The sequence below is a fragment of the Elephantulus edwardii genome, unplaced genomic scaffold, assembly GCF_000299155.1.
Source record: "Elephantulus edwardii isolate Elephantulus edwardi_28Jun2011 unplaced genomic scaffold, EleEdw1.0 scaffold00122, whole genome shotgun sequence".
Lineage (NCBI taxonomy): Eukaryota > Metazoa > Chordata > Mammalia > Macroscelidea > Macroscelididae > Elephantulus > Elephantulus edwardii.
The window spans coordinates 4,072,316-4,096,486 of NW_006399872.1; the positions used below are offsets into that span (position 1 = coordinate 4,072,316).

Consider the following 24,171-nt stretch of genomic DNA (forward strand, 5'->3'; position numbering starts at 1 on the left):
CTAGAGATAGCTGATGCCATGCACAGCTTATGGCTTACTTAAGGAGAAGTTATTAGCTACAGACAGCAGGAATAGACTGGAAATGACAGGGCTGAAGCGGCTATAGATTATATACAAGAGTAGATAGACAATGTCAACAAAAGAGTTTTACTTAATTTTATAAGGAAATTTTAATTACTCTGCTAGACAAAGAGAAAGACTTTTCCTTTTAAGACTTTATAAAAAGAATGTTATTCTTAAATTAGGTAAAGTACTTTGAGAGGCCAGTATCCATTAGTTGAGAAGTTGGTCTCCTCTCATTATTTCCATAAGCTGGAAAGTCCTTTTGTTTGAAGTATTATATGATAGTAGTTTTCTAATACCTTATTGTCAATTTCAGTCATTGAGGATTTTTTTTTCTTGTGAGTCACATTCAAATAAAGTGGAATAATTAACCTTTACTCCAACTCCACTGCCATCAAGTCAATTCTGACTCAAAGTTGTTGTTGCTGCTGCTGCTGTTGTGTGCCATCAAACTGGAACCAACTTACAGCTGACACTCCAGTGGGTTTTCAGAAGCAATAATCACACAATAGGAGACTGCCCATCTTACCCTGCAGAGAAGCTGGTGGATGTGAACCACCTATCTTTGTGTTGCCGGCGCATTCCTAACAATAAAATAGAGTAGAAGTGTCGGACAGGGTTTCCAAGGCAGTAAACCTGCAGAAACAGACTGCTACGGCATAGCAGCTAGGGAGTCCAAACTGCCAACCTTTTCATGGTTAGCAGATGTGCTTCTGAGCATTTGGTTTTTATTTAATTTTATTATATTTTGGCGTGTATCATCAAATCAGATCTGACTGGTACAGGAGGAGATTGTTCCTCCTTCTCCAGCAGAGCATCTGGTGGATTCGAACCATACACCTCTGGGAATGCAATGCAGCTTCTTGCCACAAGGCCACCAGAGCTCCCTAGCAGACATGCTTTTAAACGATTGCACAACCAGGATTACGTCAATCAAATTTTATCATTTCAATATACAGAAAATGAAAAATTATAAATGCATTAGTAGTTTACTTAAAAATTAAGATTCGAAAAAATTTAAAAAAATTAAGATTCGGTGATCTATCACTTCCCTTAATAAGTAAAATCATTATTTTAAAATATACCTTAATACAAATTAAAAGGAAAAAGGAATGTACTAAGAAATTAGGATGAGAAAAATAACTCTGCTTCAGTGTTTTAGTTTTACTTCTGAGCAAGGTTAATAAAAAGGAAGGAGAAAATAAAACTAAAAGAGAAATAGTCAAAAAAGAAAGAGGCTTAGATTATGACCACGTTAACCTACACTTCACCTCAGCTAGTGCTCTTCCAAAGTTTCAACTAATTCTTGTTCAGAGTCCTTCATCCTTAACTCCATTTTTTCTATGAAAATATATAAAAGGCCCCATTTCCCTTAAACTATAGTGGGAAACAAAACAGTTTTAGTTTTGTTTATTTCACTAGCGTTTCACAGTCACATTCACTTAACATATAGAAAGAGTTGTTTTGGTTTGGTTTATAAATTTATAAAATTAGTAATGCCAGATCCCTAAAACCCAGTTATAATTATTTAATTCTACCTAATTCTTCTGCTTTAAGAAGTTGACAATGAGGTAGGACAAAGCCAGGGAGGCAAAACAAATAGAATAAAAAAGGTATTACAAGTAAAGACATAATTATTGCTTTTGCATATATAATAAAAGATAGCATTGAAGACAATAAACAGAAAACAGTAAACAACTATTAATATGAATGAAGACTTAAAAATACTCTTCCTTTTACGCTCAATTTTTCTATTTTTTACACTTGCATCATCATTCTTCACTTTCTCTCAATATTACTGTCTAAGTACTGTACTGTGCTAATACTTTAAGTTTTCTTTTTTAAAAAAAATTGGAAGTATCTTTGTGCTTTACAGTTGTTTCCAAACCTGAGTTGGCAAATTATAAATTTAAAGAATATGGTGTATAAATAAGATTTTAATTCCTCAATCCCTTTTTGTACCTAGTGAATTAGGATGCAAACACATTTTTCTTTTTTCTTTTTTTTTTATGTGTGTACCATCAAATTGGATCTGACTGGTACAGGAGGCGATTGTTCCTCCTTCTTCAGCAGAGCATCTGGTGGATTTGAACCGTGCACCTCTGGGATTACAGTGCAGTTTCCTGCCACTAGGCCACCAGAGCACGCCACATTTTTCAAGTTGTACATAATAAAATTTATATGAATACTAGTTATAGTTGAAATATAAATCGTATTTATCCCTACCTGAGAACTCCATCTATTTGATCTTTGGTGTAGCCTTTTCCACTTTCACCACTACCCGATGTGCTGTCCTTTGTGCAGTTAGTCTTGTTCTGAACACCACCACTTGATGATTTTCGGCAATGAGGGCTATTTCCAGCTGTGCTTCCATTTTTCATAATTATTTCCAATAGTGCTGTAAAAAGATCCAGAAAATACATTGTGCTTGCTTATATCAATGTACCTTAGTACTTTGAAAAGATGGTTATAGAGCAACTAAAATTTAAAACTATGTTCTCAAAAAAAAAAATTACAATAGGTTCTTTCTAAATAGCAAGCATTCTTTTATGTATTTAATTATTTACAGATCACTAACCACCATTTAGAAGTAGATATTAAGAGAGTTAAAACTAATTATTTGAAATTAGTATCACGGAATTATTTGACTCATCATATTACATTGAAACTATAAAATATCAAAGAAAAAATGGTCAACTTAAAATTACTCAATGAGAGGAGTGATAGGGAATGGCAAAGGACACTGACAAAGGAGATTAATCAGAACTGGCTTTGACAAGCACTGTGGCAACTGGACCATTAAAACAGACATTGTGGGGGAGAAGAACGAACTGGGGGGGAGAGTGACAAGCACTGTGGCAACTGGACCATTAAAACAGACATTGTGGGGGAGAAGAACGAACTGGGGGGGAGAGAGAGAATAGTGCAACAATGAATGAATGAAAACCCAAAATCTCTGTAAATGTTCATTAAAACTAATAAAATTTAATAATAATAAAAAAATTACTCAATGAGATCATCAATTAACAAAACAAGACTTTATTTCTGAACAATAAAAGCAGCAGAGACAATGGAATATTTTTCAAAACATTCAAAGATAATAGCCATCAACTTGAATTTTAACTACTTTTCTGGAAAGAGTAAATTAAAATAATTTTAAGAAAAACAGATGCTAAAATACTTTTACTAGAAGATACTATAATCTTTATATTTCAGGATAAAGAAAAATGCTGAAAAATGCTGTAATTTAAGAAAGAAAGGTAAGCAAAGACTGCGATTAATGTGTAAGCAAATCTAAACTAATGCTGAATGCAAGAAACAATAACAATTATTCTGGATTTGCTCTAAAATAGTTTGAATACATGGAGTAAAGAGATGCATAAAGTAAGATTTGGTTCATGGTTAAAAATAGAGGAAAAAGTTTAAACTAATTACTCAAACTCATTTTGTGTGTGCTTGAAAATTTTCCATAATAAAATATAAATCTAAACATAAAAAAGTTTAACAGAACTAAAGGGAAAAATCGAAGTAGAAACTGAGATGATTAAAGCTAATAATTTGAAATTATCATCACAAAATTATTTTTACTTATCATATTGCATGAAGTTACAGATTAGCAAAGAAAAAGGACGACTTATGTAAGATATGTAAAGAAGTAACTAACATCAAAATCCCAAAAAATTAAACACATCGCTATGAAGGGAGTTTCAACTCATTTAGACTCTATAGGACAGAGTAGAATTGCACCATAGTGTATCTAAGGCTGTACATCTTGACTGAACCAAAGCGACACATCTTCCACTCATGGGACAACTGGTGAATTCAAAGCACAGATATTCTGGTTAGCAAGTTGAGCTCTTTAACTATTGCATCTCCAGGGCTCCAAAAAAACTCAGACATACACAAAAGCACTAAGGATATGGATAACATAAATACCTAATCTAGTAAATTTAATCTAGGAGATTCTTTTTTTTTTAACAATGTTCAGACAGATCTTGAAATGTTCTTTGTGATATCTGGTATCATTTCTCTTTATTATGTCATTCCTCTCACAGTAGATCATACAAAGAATGTGATACCAAAAAAGAAAAGGAAAAAAATAAAGAAAAAGAATGTGAAACCAGGATTGGAGGGAGTCTAGCAACAACCTGCAATATGCAGAAGACATGCACTTGATTACTTGAAGCACTTACTGAAGAAGATCAAAGACTACAGAGTTATTCTTATGGATTGCACCTCAACAAAAAGAAAATAAAAATCTTGATAACTGGACCAATAAGCAATACCAAGATAAACAAAGAAACGGTCATCAGCGCTGTGCAGGAGAAAAATGGGCAATCTCCTCTCAGGCAATAAACTGCCTCTGACAATCCTCTGGAGAATCAGGTGTGGTGCCAACTCGATAGTACAAAACAACAAGTCAGTCAGACACAGAAATATATTCCACGGAGAGGGGCACGATGCTGGGAAGAGTAGAGGGTTGGCAAATGAGAGAAGATCCTTAACTAGATGAAATGACACTGTGACTGCTGCAATGGGTTCTTGTGTGTCAGGAAGTATGGGGATGGCACAGGAAACAGGGTTCAGATCTTTTGTTCATAAGGTCACTCAATGGCTCCTAACAATAGCAAGTCAAGTACAACCCACAGCAATCCCATGAACAACAGATCTGAATGCTGTCCTATGCAGTGCCATTCTAAAACTTCCTGACACATCAGAGCCCATTGTGGCAGTCACACCGTGTCAATGAATCTGATCAAGGGTCTTCCTCTCTTTGGCGACCCTCTACCTTCCCATCATGTCCCTCTCCAAGGACCAACCCCTCCTAACAGCATGGCTCATCATTTTTGCCTCCAAGTAGCACTCCAGCTGCACCCCAAGACATATCTGTTTGTTCTTTTGGCCGACCATGGAATGTTCAACGCTCTTCCCCAATATCACAGCTCAAAGGTATCAATTCTTCCTCTGTCATACTTATTCAGTGTCCAGCTCTCAGATAAGAAAGACAATGGCCTGAATAACACACACCTAAGTCCTCAAACAGACATTATTACTCCTCAATAACTTGGAGAGATCCATAAATGTAGACAATCCCTGTGCAATACATTTCCTGATTTGTTCTTTTTAAAAATGTTTTATTATTATTAATTTTAATGAATATTTACAGAGATTTTGGATTTCCATTCATTCATTGTTGCACTTTTCTCCCTGCCCACCCCTCCCCTCCAGTTCCCTCTTCTCTTTGAAAAGTAAAACAAAAATTCTTTCATTGTCATACAATCCCTTCCCCAAGTCCACTCCACTGTGCAACCTATATTCTGCACTCCTGTCATGACAATATACTTAATCATATATCCCTTTTAAACAGTTCTCTCTCATCTATTTCTGATTTGTTCTTTTGGTGATGATGTAATTCAATGTTCTTGATCACCACCACAATTTGAATGCATCATTCAACTTCATGCAAAAAAATTACCACACTGAAAAAAATACTGTACACTTTGATCTTCAAAGTGGCTTTCTCGCTCTTTATCACTTTAAAGAGATCACTGGTAGCAGATTTGCCAATGCATTATATGTTGTTAATTGTTTCTATAATGCAGCCTTTTATTCAGTACTGCAAATACCATAAACCGTATTACAGGCTTTAGTAGGATTACCTGTCAACATAAAGAAAACTAAAACCTCACCATTGGACCAATAATCAGAGAAAAGGCAAAGGTGCAAAATATTTAATTTTCTTTTGATCCACAATCAATATCTGAATATCAGTAATGGCGGTTTTTGCTAATATGGCAATGTTGTGTACTGTTGTTGTGAGATGGAACCAACCCTTGGCTGACCCTCCAGTAGGTGTTCAAGAGCAGCAAATCACACAGGAAATTGCCCATCCTTCTACAGCAAAGCAGCTGGTAGATTCAAACTGTATATGAAATTGAATGTGAATTTGCATTGGCAGTGCGATTCCTTACCACTGTGGTGGCCTAGTGGTAAGGTGCTGTGCAGGAATCTCAAAGGCACACAGTATGAATCCACCAGCTGCTCCATGGAAAATGGATGAGTATCTCCTTCTGTGTGATTTACTGTCACTGAAAATCCACCGGAAGGTCAGCTATGGGTCAGTTCTGACTTGAAGGCACACATCAAGCCACCAGAGTTCCCTTTTTGCTAAATTTAGCAAGCTGGATGAGTATAAATTAATGAAACCAAAGCAAACAAACAACTACCACTGAGTTGATTTTGGCTCACAGTGAGCCCACACTGTATTTTCAAGGTTATAAATTTTATATAAGAAGACTTTCTTCCATGGAGCATCTAGTAGATTTAAACTGTTAACTTTTTAGTTAGCATCTCAATATATTATCCATTAGGCCATCAGAGTTCCTTTTACTTTCTTGAAAAGGGGATAAAATAAAAATACAGAATGAAGACTGGTTTGTAATTTCAGAAAGAAAGACTTATGCAGGATTATAAACAAATAAAAATTCATTTAATAGAGGACAAGACATTAACAAGAAATGTCTCCAAAAGAAAGACTTTATTATTTAATAAACAAAGTCTGAAGTTCTTAACCTAGAATCTCCACATGATCTACACACTGACATGAAGAATTCCCTGAATTGCAAACAAAACATCAAGTATATAAGTTTATGTTTATTTTTCTATTATAAAATAAGAATCCAAAACATTTACTACAGTTTCAAATGAGTCTTTGTTAAAACTACTGCTCTAGAATGATGGTGCTTTACAAACATGGAATAAAAGGAAACTTGTTATAAACTAAATCTATCTTTTCTTGGAACGGCAGATTCTAAGCTTCCAGTGAAATTATATTATAATAAATATAACAAGAATCAAGAAATAAGTGTTACACAATAGTGAGATTCCTACAGGTAGTTTCATTGGAGTAAAGTTTAATTAAAAATAAGTGTTATACTTATAAATGAAAAGTGTTACACTTATGAAAAAGAAGTGTTACACAATAGTGGTAGTCCTACACGTAGTTTCATTGAGTAAAGTTTAATTCTAAAATCTGTATGAAGGGTGGAGAAAAGATTCCAAATGAAAGAAAAGGAGACAATGAAGTACACTATTTTAAACAACTCAAGAGACTAACAAACCCTCGGCAACTGATCTCATTGTCATTCATGAAGATTTAATATTGCTTTTCAAAGAATTTGCTTTTCCATTCTCTTCAAAATTAAAAGTCCATAACAATGTTAACTCCAACAGTCACCACAAGGACAGTGAAAGTTTATCTCACATACTTTGTGAATATTGTCAGGAGGGTTGAGTGCCTGGAAAAAGGCATTATATGCTGGGAAAGAAAGAAGGTCAGTGAAAATGAGTCCATTTTGTTCAACATGGACTGATAAAGTGACTGTAATAATAGAGGGGAGTATATTAGATATGGTAAGAACAATGGATGACAGGGCAAAGTTCAGATCTGTTGTTCGTAAGGTTGCTAAAAGTTGTAGTCCACTTGAGGCACCTAACAACAAAAACATTCAAAAAAGTTTTGGAAAGCTTTTACAAAGATAAAATTCCATTAAAGGAAAAAAAAAATACAATAGCAATATAAAAACAAGGAGTTTTTAAAAAGCCTTAAAATGAAAAACTTAACTTCAAACTTAATATAAACACCTTCAACTCAGGATAAAAAATTACTAGCAATTCTTCTCAGCCTTGCAAGAAAATAGGTATCCACAAAAGAAAGAAAGAGCAAGACAGTTTCAAGCAGATCAGTCTAGAGGCTGAGATGCACCTTGGTCTTTGCAATTACTGGCTATGCATCAGAGAGCAAGACAATCACTAAGTATGACAGAAGAACTGATGCCTTTGAGTTGTGGTGCTGGAGAAGATTCTTGAACATAGCATGAACCGGCAAGAAAACAAAAAGGTCCGTCTTGGAGAGGGTGAAACCAAGTTTCTCCTTGGAGACTAGAATTTTGAAGCTCCATCTCACATACTTTGGGCACGTGGTCAGGAAGGATGAGTCCTTGGAAAAGGACATCAAGCTTGGAAGGGTGGAGGGACGGTGCAGGAGAGGAAGACCTCGGATGAAATGGATTGATACAGTAACCAGGGAAATGGAGGAAGGTTTTCTCAGAGTCACTGAGAATGGCTCAGGATAGGGCAGGCTTCAAAGCTGTTGTATATAAGGGTTGCTAGGAGCTGCAGGCAACCTGACAACACTTAACAACAACAATCTGGTTATTTATCTTGGAAAGAAAAAAAAAAGTAGAAACAAAGCAATTCTGAGTTTTTTGAAAAGGGGGGATGTTAACTGATTAAAAACATCTTCTTGAGCAAAGAAAAATGCTAATCCATATAGCATTTCTCCCACACCCTTGCACCTCTGACTGCTGTAAATGCAAGGATTCCTAAGCCTTCCATCATGAAAATAAGGATAAATGTAAAAATGTTTAACTTCTAGATTGGCCTACAACATGGCATATGGAAAAATATTTTTCCTTTCTTTCTTTTTAGAAGTCTGGTTTCATAATTTGTCCAGCTAAGATTAATAGCTTTGGTGGCCTAGTGGCACAAAGCTGTGCTGCAATCCTGAAGGCACATGGTTTGAATCGACAAGCTGCTCCAGAAGAGAAAGATGGACAATCTCCTCCCATGCAATTAACTGCCTCTGAAAAGACACTGGAGGGTCAGCTATGGGTAAGTTCTGACTTAATGGTACACGACAACAACAATAACAAGATCAATAGACTATGAGATGCCTCAGGTCAATGCGGTCTCAACCAACCAGCTGTATGTGTCCATACTGGAAGCAGGAATGGCATCTACTTCCTAAACAACATGCCTCTGGGAACTCTATGAACTTTGAGAAACAATAATTATAGAAAGGCTTCAGGTCTTCTATTCATGGGGTCACTATGAGTCGTGCTCGACTCAACGGCAATCAACAACAACAACATGTGTCCAGAATTTCTAACATGAACCATTCCATCAGGGTTCAGATTTGCTAGAGGGTCTGCCAGAGACTCAGACATCAGGGGAATGACTCACATGTCTGAAGATACACAGGCTGGTTTTGGAGAAATTGGTGAGTGGTGGGCCAGGATCCTGTAGACTGTCACTTGTGGCACACTAGATGGTGACTGTGGTTGATGTAGGCTGGTGCTGTAGAGAATGGTGATCAGCAGGAAGCTAGGTCCCAAGAGAACTATCTTTTCCAAAGGAGATAGGTACCAGGTGCTAAGGTTCCATGAGTTTATAGTAGGGTGCGACTTAAATCTCAACCTAATCCTCTCTCCTTAATACAATAATTACTGTATCACAAACTAAACAGTTAATCATTGGCTAAAGAAGACATCTGAATGATAAACTGTAGAGTTCCCAGAAGACATAATGACTATTCCTGGTAGCTTCATGGGTAAAGAGTTGTGTTGTCAAGCCAAAAGCAGGTGATTCAAATCCACCAGCTGCTCTAAAATGGTCAATCTCTTCTCATGCTATTTATAGACTCTGAAAACCCACTTGGGGGTCAGCTATAAGTTAGTTCCAACTCAACAGCAATGAATTGTTTAGGCCATCATAACATACTACTTGCTCTCTTGGACAGAAAAACTAATGGGATTTGTTTGTTTTTACTTACAAAGTTTGTATACATTGATTTTCACACCAGATCTTGCCCATTTTCTTTATTCACCCCTTCCTCCACCCATCAAATTGTGTGACTCTATGATTTAGCCTCCTATACCCATCCTTATCTGCTGCTTCCCCCTTAAAATTCTCATACACATTTTACTAGCTAGCTATTTCTACAGGTTTTTGTTGTTTATTATTGTTTGCTTGCTTCTTAAAGAGAAACAATATTTAATTCCACATATTAACAAACGCAGACAGATTCAATATGTAGGCACTCAAATAACAATTCCAGGTAAATTTCAGCAACCAAATAAATGTCTGAGTAAATGCTCATAAAAAGGCATTCAAAAGGGAGCTCTGGTGGCCTAGTGGTAAGAAGCTGACTGCAATCCCAGAGGCACAAAGTTCAAATCCACCAGATGCTCTGCTGGAGAAGGAGGGGCAATCTTCTCCTGTACCAGTCAGTGACAGTACACACACAAAATATATTATTTTTTTTAATTAAAAAAAAAAGGCATTCAAGCCTCTGTAAGAAAAAGACTGATTACCCAATTACAAAATAGGCAAGAGACATGGAAAGATTTTTCACAGAGGAAGACATTCGGATGGCCAACAGACACATGAAAAAATGCTCAAAATCACCGGTAGTAAGAGAGATGCAAATCAAAATCACAATGAGTTACCATGTCACCCAAGTGACAATGGCGAAGTTTAACAGGATGTGGAGAGACAAGAACTCTCATGTACTCTTAGTAGGACTGTAAAATGGTGCAACCACCCTGAAAGGCAGTTTGGTGTTTTCTTAAAAAAGCTGAACATAGAAATTCCATATGATCCAGCTAGTCTACTCCTAGGAATATATACCAAGGAAATTAGAACTGAGACACAAATGGAGGTTTGTACACCAATGTTCATAGAAGCGTTATTCGCAATCACAAAAACATAGAAAAAACCCAAATGACCCACCACAACTGAATGGACTGACACATTGTGGTACATTCATACAATGGAATACTACACAGCATGCAAGAGGAACATAACCTGGGAGAGACTGGATGGCATTAAGCTGAGTGAATTAACTCAATCTCATAAAGATAAATACTGCATAGGACCTTTACTGTAAAAACTGAAGGATAACTAGTAAAATGTGTGTATGGGGATCAGAGGAGGAAAAGAGAGGTACGTGGTAGGGGAAGGAGGGAAAGGAATCAGTTTCACAATTTGATAGCTGGAAGAGGGATGGTAAGAGAATAGCGAAAGATCCAGCAAGGATCTAGAAAGACAGGGTAATCATGGGCATGGTTTAATAGTGAATGATTTTATAACACATAATGAATAAGAATCATTGTATGAAACACAAAGTGAATGAAAGATCTGAAGCTTGCCCTGTCCTGAGCCAGTATCACTGACTCCAACACACCTACCCAATTATCCCAGTTACTGTATCAATCCATCTCATCTAAGGTCTTCCTTTCCTGTCCTGTCTCCCTCCACCCTTTCCGAGCATTATGTCCTTCTCCAAGGATCAGTCCCTCTAGGCGACATGCCCAAAATATTTGAGAAAGAGCTTCAAAATTCTAGACTTCAAGAAAAAATTCAGTTTTACCCTCTCCAAGACTCTTCTCTAGCACCACAACTCAAATCAATTCTTCTACTGTCATCCTTAGTCACTGTCCTGCTCTCTGCTGTATACCAAGTTATCACAAAGACTTGGTATACAGCAGAGAGCAGGTGCACCTTGGTCACAAAAGACTGGAACCCTGTCCTACCTTGTGTTAGCCTCACATTCTCCGCCATGTTTGAGAGCATCGTTCATCACTGTGTCAGTTCATGTTCTTGTTTGTTTTTTAACTTTTTCTTTTTCTTGTATACCATCAAATCTGATTCAACTGACACAGGAGGAGATTGCCCCTCCTTCTCCAGCAGAGCATCTGGTGGATTCTAAATCAGTCTATGTTTTTGACAGTTGTCCTCTTTTGCAGACCCTTGACCTTTCCCATCAGAATGTCTTTTTCTAAACTAACCCTTCTGGCAACATTCCCAAGGTATGTGTGACAAAGTTTCACCATTCTTGTCTCCAGCTATCACTATGGTTGCACTTCCCCCAAAACAAATTGCTTGTGCTTTTGGCAATCCATGGTATATTCAATACTCTGCCAACACCCAATTCAAAGGCATCAATTCTTCAGTCTTCCTTAGTTCAACTTCCAGATGTATAGGAAGCAATAGAAAAACACTATGGATCAGGGCACCTTAGTTTTTAAAATGTCACCTGTGCTTTTTAGAACCTTGGAGAGGTTGTTGACAGATTTTCTCAATACAACAATCTTTTGATTTCCTCACCGCTAGTTTATTGTGGATCCAAGTAAAATGGAACAGTTGACTATTTTGATTTTTTTCTCTATCAAGATGTTGTCTACTGGTTCCCTTGTGAGGATGTTTTCTTGATGTTAAGGTATAATTCATATTGAAGGCTGTTATCTTCGGTATTCTTCAGTAACTGCTTCAAATGTGACAGAACTCAGGAAAAAGTTGTTGTTGTGTGCTATCGAATCACTTGTGACTCATAGTGATCCTACGCACAACAGCCCTGAACCCTGCTCTAGCCTGAGCCTCACTGACTCTGACACACCTACCCTCATTATTCCAGTTATTTTGTCAATCCGCCTGTCATTTGGGATCTTCCTCTCCTGTGCTGTCCCTATACCCTTCCAAGCATGATTTCCTCTCCAAAGACTGACCCCTCCTGGCTATATGCTCAAAGTATGTTAGAAGGAATCTCAAAATCACTGCCTCCTAGCAGTAGCTTGGTTTCACCCTCTCCGAGATAAAACTGTTTGTTCTCTTGGGAAGCCCATGGTTATGTTCAAAACTGTTCTCCAGCACTACAACTCAAAGGCATCAATTCTTATTCTGTCATTCTTGGTCACTGTCCAGCTCTCCGATGCACAGCAAGTAACTGCGAAGACCACAGCCTTAAGGTGGGTCAGGTCTACCTTAGTCTCTAGACTGATATCCTTGCTCTCCAGCACTCTGGAGAGGTCCCTGTGAGCAGGTTACCTTAATGGAATTTGTCTTCTGATTTCTTGGCTGCTGGTGCCAAGAATGTTGACTATGGAACTAACCAAGCTGAAATTATTAACCACCTCAATTTCTTCTCCATCTATCACGATGTGGCCAATTGGCCCAGTGGTGAGAATTTTTGATTTCATTATGTTGAGCTTCAATCCATATTTCAAACTACAGTCCTTGACCTTTTGCAGCAGATGCTTCAGGTCCTCCTCAGTTTCAGCAAGTAAGGTTAAGGCATCTGCACAACACAGGTTTTGATGAGTCTTCCTCCAATCCTGATATTACATTCTTTCTCAGTCCAGTCTCAAATGATCTGCTCTGCATACAGATTTAAAAGGTATGAAGACAGAACACATCCCTAAAAGACTCCTTTTCTGATTTTGAATCATGAAGTATTTCCTTGCTTTTTTCTGATGACTGCCTACAGGTCCAAGTACAGGTTTCGCATAAGCACAATCAGAGGTTCTGGGATTCCCATTCTTCTGAAGGTAGCCACAACTTGTTGTGATTCACAAAGTAAAATGCCTTTGAATAGTCAAGGAAACACAGCCAGGAAAGAGTAAAGACTTCATTTTATAATATAAAAAGAATTTGAGAAAAAGTAACAAATATTGAACAGAGAAGTCAAATATTTGTACATCAAGAGTCTTCGAAAAGAAACTGGAAAAATGTTTTTCTCAAAATTTTTTTTTTAAATTTTATTACTTTTGTGTGTGTGTGTACCGTCAAATCAGATCTGACTGGTACAGGAGTAGATTGTCCCTCCTTCCCCGGCAGAGCATCTGGTGGATTCGAACCGTTTGCCTCTGGGATTGTAGTTGCAGCTCCTTGCCACTAGGCCACCAGAGCTCCCCTAGAAATGTTTTTCTGACAAATGCATTTGAAAGCACATATGGAATGGGCAAATCTCATATTTAAGAATACTGATGTAGAACAACCAAGTCCAAGGCACATTATAGTAGAATTCGGTAATAAATTTATAAAGAAAATAAAATTAGATTGTTGTCAGATTTCATATCACTAGTATATGATAAACAAACAAACAAAAAACCAACAACAGAGTAACATATTTAGATATTCAAAGAAAGAAAATGTGAATCAAAGTCTTTGTTATCAACAACCAAAACTGGAAGTGTAACTAAACATCATTTAAGTGTAAGGTCACAGATAAATAATACTCAAAATTCTATAACTTAAAAAGGGCAACTGTTCTGAACAGAACAAGAGAACACTGCATGGTTTATAATTAAGAAAGGTCTGTGTCAGGATTAAATCCAATCTCCATACCTATTCAATCTGTATGAGTAAGTCATTCAAGAATCATCATTAACCTGCAGGTGAAACTACCTTATTTGCTGAAAGAAAGACTTGTTTGCTGCAGAAGATCAAATATTACAGCCTTCAATATGGATTGCACCTCAACAAGAAGAAAATAAAAATTCTCACCACTAGACTGATGGGCAATATCATGACAGAAATAGAAAAAAAAATGAAATGGTCAATGATTTAATCATACTTGAATCCACAATCCTTGGTACTAGTAGTCAGAAGATCAGAATACTTACTGCATTGGGAAAGTCTGCAGTGAGGGATTTCTCTAAATAACTGAGGAGCAATGATGTCAGTTTGAAGACTAAGGTGTGTCTGATTCAGGCCTTGGTCTTTCCAATCATTTGCTATACATCTGAATGCTGGACCATGAATAAGGATGACAGGAGAACTAATGCCTTTGACTGTGATGTTGGAGAAGATATTGAATAGGCTATGGAGTGCTTTCTAAAAGAACAAATGGGTATGTCTTAGAGAAGGTGTAGCCAGAGTACTCCTTGGAAGCAAGGATGACAAAGCTTTGTTTCACATTTTGGGCATATAGTTAGGAGAGCTATTCCTTGGAAAGGGACATCAAGCTTGGAAATGTGAAGGGTAGGGTAAAAGACAGGAAGACCTTTAACAAGATGGATTTACCGTGACTACAACAATGGGCTCAAGTATGTGAGAAATTTTGATGGCACACTATAGAAAGTTCAAATATTATGTTCAAAGAGTTGCTATGAGTTGTACTCAACTTGATGGCACGTAATAACTCAGAGAATAATCATGCCAAATGCAGCATAGGTCCTTCTTATGATAACAGACACAACTGGAAAAATTCTGAGTGGATTCTGTACATTAATTTTCCAGATGTTATACTGGGATGTCTCTGACTTAGAAAAAAATACACTAAATTAATACAAGGATAACGTACGATGTTTTAAAGTGACCATTAATTGGTTTGGAAAAATTATTGTTGTTAGGTGTGACTAACTCTGACTCTTAGTTATCTTCTGAACAATGGATCTAACCTTGTCCTATCTTGTGACATCTTCATCATGTCTGGCACATTATCGTTATAGTCGCCACGTTAATCTATCTTGCTAATGGTCTTCCTCTCTTCCAATGACCTTCCACCTTTCCAAGTATTATGTTGTTCTCCATGGACCAGCCTTTTCTAATAACATGCCTAAAAATATGTGAGAGAATGTTTTACCATCCTTGCTTCCAAGGATCATTCTGGCTTCATGTTCTCCAAGACAAACCTATTTGTCCTCTAGGCAGCACATTTACTCTTCTCCAATACCACAACTCTAAGGCATCAAAGCTTTGTCCTCTTTAGTCAGCATCCAACTTTCAGCTGCACAGCTAACTGAGAAGACAATGGGTTGGATCAGGTGCATCTTAGTCTTTAAACTGACATTACTGCTCTAGTACTTTGATTTCTTGACTGCTGGTACCAAGGGTGTTATTTGTAAATCCAAGTAAGATGAAATTGTTGACAACTTCAGTCTTTTTTCTCTCTCTCATGATGTTACCCTATTGGCCTGGTGGTAAGGACTTTTGTTTTCTTCATGTTGAGATGTAGTCCATATTGAAAGTTGTAGTCTTTGATTCTCTGTAGCAAGCAGTTCAAGTAATTCTCAATTCTGGCAGGCACAGTTGACTTATCTGCATAACAAAGGTTTTGAGAATGATTTGTTTTACATATAGACTAAATGGGTAAGGAGAAAGGATACACACCTGATATACACCTTTCTTGATTTTAAACCATGCAGTATACTCTATTTGGACAACAGCCTCTTTGTCTACGTATAAGTTTCGCATGAGCACAATCAAGTGTTCTGGGATTCCCATTCTTCTCAATGTTAGTCATCATTTGTCATGATCCACATAGCCAAATGCCTTTGCACAGTCACTAAAATACAGACATCCTTCTCCTATACTCTGCTCTCTGCCAAGATGTATATTAGAAAAAGAAAATACATTTTAAAAACTGTGTATATATATACAGACAGCAAGATAAGTAGTGGAAAGACAGGCAAGAAAGACATGAAGAAATAATAAAACAAATATAACAAAATGTTAACAAATGGGAGCCTGGGTGAAATATGTATTAAAAGTCTGAACTATTCTTGGGTATCTTCTATTAAATCTTTTCAAAACATAAATAATACTTTAAAATTTAAAAATAGTTGAGAAGGGTGAAAAGATCAAAAAAATACTGAACTGCTTTTAATAATCATATTGGTAGAATAAAAGTAGAGGTAATAATACTCTGAAACTATTATATGTCTAATATGACATGAAGAAAATAATCATGACATAATTATCAGTCTTCATACTCTTGAGAACCAGAATTATTAATGTGGAAGGAGACACAGATACGTCTGGAAATTTTAAAATAACTTCTGAGAATTTAAATAAAATTAGACATTACTATAAAAACTTACAAGCTCTATCCAACTTTTAAAAACATCATGTATTTGTTAGTGCTGTGCCTGAAAGGGCCTAGAACCAATGAACTAGTGTACAGAGCATTCCAAGTACCCAGATTATGATTCTAATAAATTACTCTCCACTTAATCAGGAAAAGTAGCCACAGAGATATTCTAGAAAACAAGAATGTATCTTCAATAAAAATTGTAGATTCAGATATAAAAGTGATTATTCTTATTTAGTACTGATAAATGGTAACAAAGTCTTATGAATGCTTGTTACAAGTTATTTCTATGTACCTCTACTAACAGAAATACCATTTTTCCCAATGTTCTCAGTATGATTCATGATAGCTTAGTCTTTCTTAAGAGTAAAATCATAGAGTTGGTTTAGATTCTCAAGTTGTTACTAAATGATATTGTTTTTCTCCTTCACAATTACCTCTATTGGGACGGGAATTCTGCCTATAGGAGCTGTTGTATGTACATGAACTCACATCAAACAGACTGGTGCTGCAGTGTGAAAGTCTGGATAAATCTTACTTTTGTCGTTTTCAATCAGCAAGGTTTTCTGTATTATCAATTACTAAAATCAATGTCTGTGAAGGTACCATGATTCTGTTTATGAGCTGCTAGAATTTGGAACAGAGAAATCCTGGGACCTACTAGTAAGGATCTGCCAACCCAAAGTACTGTGGTTTGAATCTACCAGCTACTCCATGGGAGAAAATGGGCAATCTCCACCTCTGAAAATCTGCTAGAGGGTCAGCTTTAAGTTGGTTCCCACTGAGCAGTACATTTCAAAAGCAAGAGAATTTGGAACACACCGGATTTTTTCTGTTTTAAAGGATAAATGTGCTAACCCAAAGGCTGTGCCTTTCTGTTGGTTTCAACTCAATAGTAGTTAGTTTTGAGGAAGATGGGCCATCTCTTCCTGTGCAATTTAAGAGCTGATGGAGGGCAAAATATGAGTTGGTTCTGATTCCATGCCAATGACAGTGAGTGAGTGAGTGAGTGAGTGAGTGAGTGAGTGAGTGAATGAGTGAGTGAGTAGGCAGGATTTTAAAGCATTCAAAAGGTCAGTGTTTGGAGGTCTGTTTCAAGCCAAAAATATTAAGTAAATTTCTTCTGTAAAAATTTTTAGTAGAAATCCCCTAGAGTAGTACTACTTTATCCTATAGGGTTACTATGAATCAAAATAAGTTGAATGACTGTGGATTTAGTTTGTATGCAGATTAAACACACATAAATACACACATACAGTGTGCACTGTTTAGAGTTTTGTGCCAAAAAGGTACTTGGAATTTGTATATAACATTGTTGCCTTTGAATTTATACACACTTATAGCAACTGTCCATCATGTTGTCAATTCTGTAAATCTTTACAAGACATTGCTTATCTTTTTCCAGAGGAAATATGAACATTAGTTTCCCTGAAATTTACCTATTACATACTAGTACTGTGTGTTATTGCTGTTGTTAACTACTTTCGAGCCACAATCAACCCATAGCTTACCCTTCTCTGGCTTTTCAGAGGCAGTAAATTAATTGCATGAGAGACTACAGATGCAATCAAACTGTCAATCTTTCAGTTAGCAGGAAACTGTACTATGAACAATGCTACAACAACTCCTTATGGAGATATATGTTGTTGTCGTTAGGTGCCATGGAATCACATGGTCTTTATAGCTTTTCCCTATCCTGTGCAATCTTCAGCAGCTCTGACATACTTACGTTCATCGTTAAAGTCACTGTGTCAGTCCACCTCCCTGACAGTCTTCCTCTCTCGCTGACCCTCTAGTTTTTCAAACATGATGTGCTTTTCCAAAGACTGGATGCAAATTATATGAGTTCAGAAAAGTAGATGTAAAAATTTTAAGTTGTTGGTCACCATTTGATTAAAAATACTGAACATTCTTGAAAACAGTAAAAGTAGATTTCTATACATAAAACTGCTAGTCTTCCCAATTATTCCAAATACTAAAACTTAAAACAGCAATTAAGTTAAAACAGTAAGACTGTATTCTGTAAAAATCTAAAACACAGCAATAATCCAGTGACTGATAGTGTGAAAAACTAAAATGTAATTTATTTCCTCATGACTGGCATTATTTTCCCAGAGCATTTATATTTCCTATGTGGTAGCTAATCAAATTAGAAATATTTACAAATTTAAACTCACAAGCTGAAATACCCAAAAGCTGAAAATTACAAATCTACTACAGTATATAAATTTTAAAACTACTAACTAAAATCACAGAAAGCAACAATGTCCTATATTCATTTAGACATTAAATCTTTTTGTTGAAAGAAAACTTGCCAATTTTAAAAAATGTTTATCAATGAAATTTCCTACCTCAATAGAAAAAAAAAACAAAACCTAGGAGTATAAAATCCTAAATTAAATTAGACTTTTGTTTCTAGTTTTTCCATTGCGGTGTCAGAAGAGAGTGCTGGTTCTAATGATATATATAGTCTGTAGCAAGCTACACTGCTAATATAAAGGTAATGCCTTTCCAGTAGATCAAATGAGCCAGAGACTCTGAGGGAGAAAGATGAGCACTCTCCTCCAGTGTAATTTACAGCCTCTAAAAACCTGCTAAAGCTGTGAATTGGTTCTGACTCAATGACCATGAGCGAATGAGTATAAGAATAATGAAAATAAAAATGTAATGTTTTCTTTTACCAATCTTCTTTCTCCTTGTTAAGTGTCGTCGAGACATAGGCGACTCATAGAAACCCTATGAACGAAAGTCCTCAACATCTGTGTGACTTTCATCCTTTTTCCAGAGGCAAGCAATTATGGAAGTGGACGCCACTTCTGCTTCTGTAAATCTTTACAGAATAACTGCTACGTCTTTTTCCTACAGAGAGACTGAAGCATTTAAAACACTGACCTTTTGGTAAGCAGATGGGAACATTAACCACTGTGCCACCAGGGATTGCTATATTACAATCAGAAGACCCTTATCAATCCAAAGCCTGTGAAGCTGATTACCTATCTTAATATAAAAATATAGCCATAAGCACATTCAATCAAATTTTAGATTGATAAACATGATGTCCCCCTCCAAGGACTTGTCCCTCCTTGCAAAATGTCCAAAATATGTCACACAGAGCCTCAGAATCCTTGCCTCCAAGGAGCAGCCCAGTTTAACCCTCTCCAGGATGAACCTGTTTGTTTTCTTAGCAGTCCATGGTACATTTAATACTCTTCTCCAACACCACATCTCAAAGGCATCAATTCTCCTTCTAGCTTCCCTAGTCATTGCCCAACTCTCTGAAGAACAACAACTGATTGCAAAGATCATGGCCTGTATCATGTGCACCCTAGTCTCCAGAATGACACCACTGCTCTTCAGCACTTTGAAGAGGTCCCTAATAGCAAACTTTCCCATTTCAGTACGTCTTTTAATTTCCTGGTGGCTGGTGCCAAGAGTATTGACTGTGGAGTCAAGCAAACTAAAGTTGTGAACAATCTCACTCTCTTCACCATCCATCCTGATGTTGTCAATTTATCCAGTGGTGAGAATCTTTGTCTTCTTGATATTTTTAAAACTTTCATTGTAGCCAATATTTTCTATTTCCTCATACATCAAACCTTTTATTGATTAGGATCTTCTACAAATGCTAGAGCATTTGCAGTTCTTTTCTCCCCTCACTTCTTAAATTATTTTAGGAAGCATCCTCCCAGAATGTTCTAGGCAAAATACACAGTGCTAAGCATTTACACATAATTTTATTTCAGCTAAGTCTCACTTTCAGTTAAATTAGGACAGAAATCTTCATTTTTCATACAACTAAAGGGCAATAAAAGTTAAATTAAGTGGTCCCTGCTGAAAAGCTATTAAGAAGCAAAATCTGCATCTAAACAGAAGTGTTCAGACTATACCACAACTGAACTAAATTACCTGATTTGGCAATCACATACATGTACTACTGACTTTTACTCATATATTTAAAAATATTTCCTCTATATGAACAGTTCTACACATGTTATTTAAGTATAATTATTTATTTCACAGTAAAATTTGTGAAAGCTAGAACCTGTATAAAGCATGACGCCATCAATGAAAACACAAAATTTTCCAGGGAGGGAGTTTTTCTTTTACTTTTCAAAGAGAGGAGTGAACTGGGGGTGGGGGGTAGGGGTGGAGGGCTGGGCAAGGAGAGAAGTGCAGCAATTAATGAATGAAAATCCAAAATCTCTGCAAATGTTCATTAAAATTATTAAAATTAAAAAAATTATTCTAGTGGGAAAAAAACCCAACCACAAACTTTTTCCATTCATTGAGAATAAAAAACGGTATCACTGCACTCAGTGTCAGAGGTCAAAACCTTGCAGTATCTGAGAAAACAGGGCAGTCCCAACAAATTAAGACTTTCATAGATTTCAGTCTATTAATTCACTTAGTCCCACAATAATAGTGCTGTAAGTTTGTTACGTTACCGTACCCACATTATTAGATGAAAGGGGATAGAGACTAACTTACACAAGATTATAAAGATTGTTGTTGTTGTTAATGTCCCATCGAGTTACCCATGACTCATAGTGACCCTATGGACAACAGCTCTGAATTCTGCCCTATCCTGAACCAGTCTCACTGTCTCCAACACACCTGCTCCCATTGCCCCTGTTATCTTACCAATCTGTCTCATCCAGGGTCCCCTCCTCCCTTTCAAGTTTAACATCCTCCTCCAAGGACTGGTCCCTTCTAGCCATGTGCCCAAAGTATGTAAGCTAGAGCTTCAAAAATCCTTGCCTCCAAGGAAAAAGCTGGTTTTACTCTCTCCAAGACAGACCTATTTGTTCTCCTGGCGGTCCATGGTATGGTCAATACTCTTCTCCAGCACCACAACTCAAAGGAATCAATTCTTCTGTCAACCTTAGTCCCTGTCCAGCTCTCTGATGCATAGCAAGTGAGACCACGGCCTGGATCATGCTCACCTTAGTCTCTAGACTGACAACATTATATTCAAAAGTAAATGGATAAGATTTTGGTAACCTCGAGGGTAAGAAGTTGTGCTGCCAACCAAAACACAATTGGTTCAAATCCACTAGCTGCTCTATGGAAGAAAGATGAGCAATCTGTTCCCTTGAGATATACAGTCTCTGAAAACCCACTGGAGAGTGCTTTAAATCAGTTCCAATTCTAACAGTACATAACAACAACCAAAAATAGGGGAGCCAGGCTTTTAAGGCCCAAGACATTCTATCTTAAGGGCCTACCCTCTTCAGTGCCATCATCATCCTTCTAGGACTGAATATGGACTATTAAGAATGCATTCATACAGTAAAAAAAACCAACAAAACAGTTGTTGCCAAGATAATTCCCATCCATGGAAACCTCATGTTATTTCAGAGTACAATTGTGCTCCATGGGGCCCATTTGTTTCAGCGTAGAATTGTGCACACGTAGGGTTTTCAATGGTCGTTGATCTTCGGGAAACAGGTAACTTTCTTCCCAGAGTTGCTTCGGAGTGGATCAGAACTGCCTTTTGGTTAGTAGCACAGCTCAACTGTGCTACCCTGGGGGCTCTGATCATGCAGTCGTTGTTGTTGTTAAGTGCCGTGGAGTCCTCAATGCTTGGGTGTCATTCGTCCTCTCTCCAGGTTCATAGGGTTTCCGGAGGCAAGCTATTATGGAAGTGGATGCCACTCCTGCTTCCAAGCTTGTTTTAATCGGGGAGCTCCACCCTACTCTCTGTCCGCATTGGGTGACCAACCATTAACGCATATGACACATCAGTGTCACAGTGTTTAGCCTCAAAGCAACCACAAGTTACCGCAGTACGGCAACTTCAACTTATACACCAGGGCTATACGACCTAGAGGAATTCACCACCACTATCACCCATTAAATTGTACAACGCTCTGATTACTCTCCCTGTTCATGCAGTAGGAAAGATTAAAAATGTGTTACTTCTTTTTCTTCACTTCTCTTTCCTGTTCTCCCTAGTAATTAATGGCAATAATAAGAAATAGAAAAGCAGAGCACAAACGCTACAACAATAGAGAAAAATTTAATAATAAAACAGGTAACCTCACATAATTAATATAGCAATAACGTCTTAACCTGTTAACAGTTGGAAACTCACGTAAAACATCCATTGTCAAGGTAGAAAAGCGTAATGGCTAAGAACCATCTGAAGTCTAATTCTGACTTTCTCGCTATATATTTGTGACCTTGCATATTTTCATTCATTCACTCATCGGCCTGTTTCTAGATGGGTACCCGGTCAAATGGCTCCTGTATGAAAAACTGTTGAGAAGGACTAAAATAATTCATATTCATTTGTCACAACTCTCAGCACTTTGTAAGTGCTCAATAAATGTTAGTTACTACTATTTTGAAAACTAGCGATTAGTGCAATGAATGACATTCAACCCAAAAAATGCCAGTCTTTTATTCCCTGGAGATGTGCTTTGTCTGCTAATAATCATGGTGTTAACAAATAGGATAATATTCAGTAAATTACTGACTCGTGATGATTCCTGTCCTATTCCTTTTCTTCAAGAGAAAGTCTATCTCTCCCAAGAAAAAACAATGTCATCTCAGGCATTGAAAATGTTTGCTTTGGGAACTATTTTCTACCTACCCCAAGGCCGGTGGAACCCGAGATCTGTAAATTAACCAGCAGTTTCCCGTTTCTCTCACTTCGTTAGGAGCCTGGGCCTAATTTGGGGGTGAAGAGCGGGGAAGGAGGCCACACAACCAAACATGTAGCTAGAAAGCTCCAGGAAGGTAGAAGGGGACCGAGCATCCCAAAGGGTGAGAGCTGCACTTAACCAGATGCGGGAACCCGCAGCCTCCGCCTGTCAGCGGCCCGCAGGCAGGCAGGCAGGTGCACATTAAGAACCTGGCCCGGGGCGCCCCCAGCTGGGTCGGGGTGGGGGGTGTGTCGGGATGCTCCTTCCTGGGCCCCGCGGCGGGGTCGGGGGACCCCGGGGTTCCGCCGGCTCCCTGGAGGGGCGATGATGGGGGCTGGGGGCGGGCTACGCGGCGGCCAAGGCCGCTGAGGTCCTCACCGCGGGCCGAAGGCAGCGGGTAGAGCTTCTCAGCCTTCTGCAGGAAACGCTGGGCCTTCTCACGGTTGCCGGCGTTCAGGGCCTCCCGGGCGATCTCGACACATTTCTCCGCCTCATCCCGGTTCCCCTCCATTGCTTGCGCCTTCTTCCGTTTCCTCTGGTAGCGCAGTTAAGGAGGGGCGGAAACCGCCGCCGCGGAGAAGGCGAGACCAAGCCCGGGTGGGGGCGTGCGGCGGAGAGCAGGGAGGAGCGCAGGGGACCGCGGCGGCAGCGGCCCGGGTGGCGGACGGGAGGGCCTCGCAGCTCCGCCTCCTCACGGCGGCCTCCCCGCCCCCAGCAGGCCGCTGGGGCGCGAGCCGCATCCCTCCCGGCCCGGGGACCGAGCTCCCAGGCCTGGGCGTCCGAGCTGACTCGGCGGCCGATGAGCGGAACCACTGAGCTCAGGGCCCGCGCAAGCCGACGGCCCCGAAGGCGGAGTGCAGAGGGAAGCAGCCAGTAAATCCAGCCTGGCTGCCCAGCACGGTTTCCGCCTCGGCGGCGACCATACCGGGGCATTGGGAGCGCGGGTTTTCAAACCTGGACGCAGATTAATAGATCCTGCCTTCAGGGCGACCAGATGGGAGGGGGCTTTTGTTTTCAGGAAAATCCCCT

At 38.3% G+C, this 24,171-nt stretch overlaps 1 protein-coding gene across 1 annotated transcript in view; it reads right to left on the reverse strand.

Moving 5' to 3' along the window:
* DNAJB14 (DnaJ (Hsp40) homolog, subfamily B, member 14) overlaps nucleotides 1-23,671 on the reverse strand; it is a 71,578-nt gene extending 47,907 nt beyond the window's left edge. The window contains exons 1-2 of the mRNA XM_006893085.1: nucleotides 23,521-23,671; nucleotides 2,290-2,461 (exon numbers count right to left, since the gene is read on the reverse strand). Of these exons, the coding sequence (XP_006893147.1) occupies nucleotides 2,290-2,461; nucleotides 23,521-23,653 (305 nt within the window). The 5' untranslated portion in view covers nucleotides 23,654-23,671. The remainder of the gene's footprint in view (nucleotides 1-2,289; nucleotides 2,462-23,520) is intronic.
* Between the last annotated feature and the right edge of the window lie 500 nt (nucleotides 23,672-24,171).